We start from the raw sequence: 2108 nt of genomic DNA on the forward strand, positions 1-2108 counted from the left end.
AACATTTATTTATTTTGTAGATCAAACTGTTGCACTAATGTAGAGTTGTTCAAGAAGAACAAAACTTGTTTAGATTTTATTTTTGTTGGTCAAATTGCTGTATTGAGTTTAAAACTGCCGAGTCCTATTTTATGAGCTGTTTTCTACTTTGGTTTTAGAAAGAGGTAGAACCAGTTCAATTACCAGTCAATTTATATCAATACATTTTGACCAATAATCAAATGTCTTTTGACCAATAAAATATATCAGAATCTGGTAGCTTGTGTGTACTACCACAGTATTTAGCTTGCTAGTTGTGAGGCAAATGCTAAAGTGAGTGTTTATCCTGGAATGACGGTCATTATGCTATGCATAACTTTAATCTGATTATTGGATTGTAAATAGATAGTTGTTACTGAAACAAGGGTCAGATTAGAGTAACGCATTACTGATGTGTTGATGGCATCAGGCACGTGCAGAAGGAGGGGCTGGGGGGGCTTGAGCACCTGCCCCTTTTGCTCCTTGCCCCCAAGTGCCCTTTTGGTCAAACTTTTCTTTTTTTTTGGTATTTTCTAAGCCCTCTTCTGACACATAATAACATACTAAAATTATTTGTTGTTTACATTTTTAATAGTGTAATTCTGTAAAGACAAAATATGTCTGGTGGTTTAGCTCTGATTTACATATCTTGCTAAATTGCGGGTTTGAATATGGCAATACTTTCTTATAACAAATAATAAAATATCTTACATATGCGTAGCTGTATGCTCTATATAGAGATTTTCCTTAGCTTTGGTTGTATATCTCACAACTTTGTAAATTATCATTGTTTATTAAACTCTGAAAGCTGAGAGGCTGTTAATATTCTGTCTAGAATGCGGTGAGATGTGCTCTTTTTTTGAGCACCTGCCCCTTTAGTGGTCCCTGCACGGCCCTGGATGGCATAATTGTTTGACAATTCTGCTGAAGCTATTTACTGATCTGTCAAAACATTTATACGGGAGAGGAACAGTTACTAAGATGATAGTCATACAGAAAGATGCATATATTAACCTTCATCCAAACGCCGGTGTTTCTTACCTATCCGGTGTAAAATAATCCGGGGAGTCCGGGAGAAATCCAGCAGTCTGCGCTGATCATCCATCTCTTCCTCCGACTTGACGATGATTCCTTTAAACTCTGTGAAAGTTTCTTCAGCAGCAGTTAACCGCTCGTTGATAAACTCGTTTAATCTGGACTGAAGACATTTTTAGAGAAACACTCGAACATTCAACACAACAGACCACGTGTAGTCCTCTTCCTCGTCTTCTTCAGGGTTTTATGACTGTCGGTTTTCCTTTTATTGCATTACCGCCACCTTGTGGCTCCTATGATCATCACAACTAAAGAGTTCTCATGCAGTGCCACTTTTCTGTGAAAAACGTAAAATCCTTTCATAAAAATAAAAGAAGCTGCAGTAGAAAAGAGAAAAGTACAACTAAGACAACAGACTAAATTATTGAAGACAATAATAATCAACCATACTTTGTACAAGCAAGATCAATCAATGTATAAAACTTAGTTTAAGAATATTAAAATTTTCTCTACATGTATGCACCTGTGTGCATCATCATGTGCTGAGTTAAATGCTGTTTTTGCCTAAAACTTTTTTCACAGTTCACACATGAAAACGGCTTTTCACCCATATGAGTTCTCATGTGAGCATCAAAAACTGAAAACGCTTTTTACAGGTCACACATGAGAAAGGTTTTCTTTGCTGATTTTGGTTCTCAGCCTCAGCAGCTTCCTGGATGATGACTTTGTTCCTGTTTGGTTCTGATTCAGTGAGAGATGTTTGTTCATAAACAGGAATCACCATGCAGGTATCAGTCTCCTGTTTTAACTTGACGACTTGGCGATAATTTCTTTAAACTCATTGAATGTTTCTTCAGCAGCAGTTAACCGCTCTTTGATAAACTCGTTTATTCTGGACTGTAGACATTTTTAGAGAAACACTCGAACATTCAACACAACAGACCACGTGTAGTCCTCTTCCTCGTCTTCTTCAGGGTTTTATGATTGTCGGTTTTCCTGGTATTGCATTACCGCCACCTTGTGGCTCCTTCTTCTTCTTCTTCTTCTTCTTCTTC

At 37.2% G+C, this 2108-nt stretch overlaps 1 protein-coding gene across 1 annotated transcript in view; it reads right to left on the reverse strand.

Annotated features, from left to right (window-relative positions):
• Positions 1-1312, reverse strand: part of LOC103147966 (zinc finger protein 205-like) — a gene marked incomplete at its 3' end in the record, with an annotated part of 10371 nt that extends 9059 nt beyond the window's left edge. Inside the window, exon 1 of the mRNA XM_016678826.1 lies at positions 1060-1312. Coding sequence (XP_016534312.1) covers positions 1060-1123 — 64 coding nt within the window. The remainder of the gene's footprint in view (positions 1-1059) is intronic.
• Positions 1313-2108: the final 796 nt, after the last annotated feature.

Source organism: Poecilia formosa, unplaced genomic scaffold (genome assembly GCF_000485575.1).
Source record: "Poecilia formosa unplaced genomic scaffold, Poecilia_formosa-5.1.2 Scaffold192, whole genome shotgun sequence".
Lineage (NCBI taxonomy): Eukaryota > Metazoa > Chordata > Actinopteri > Cyprinodontiformes > Poeciliidae > Poecilia > Poecilia formosa.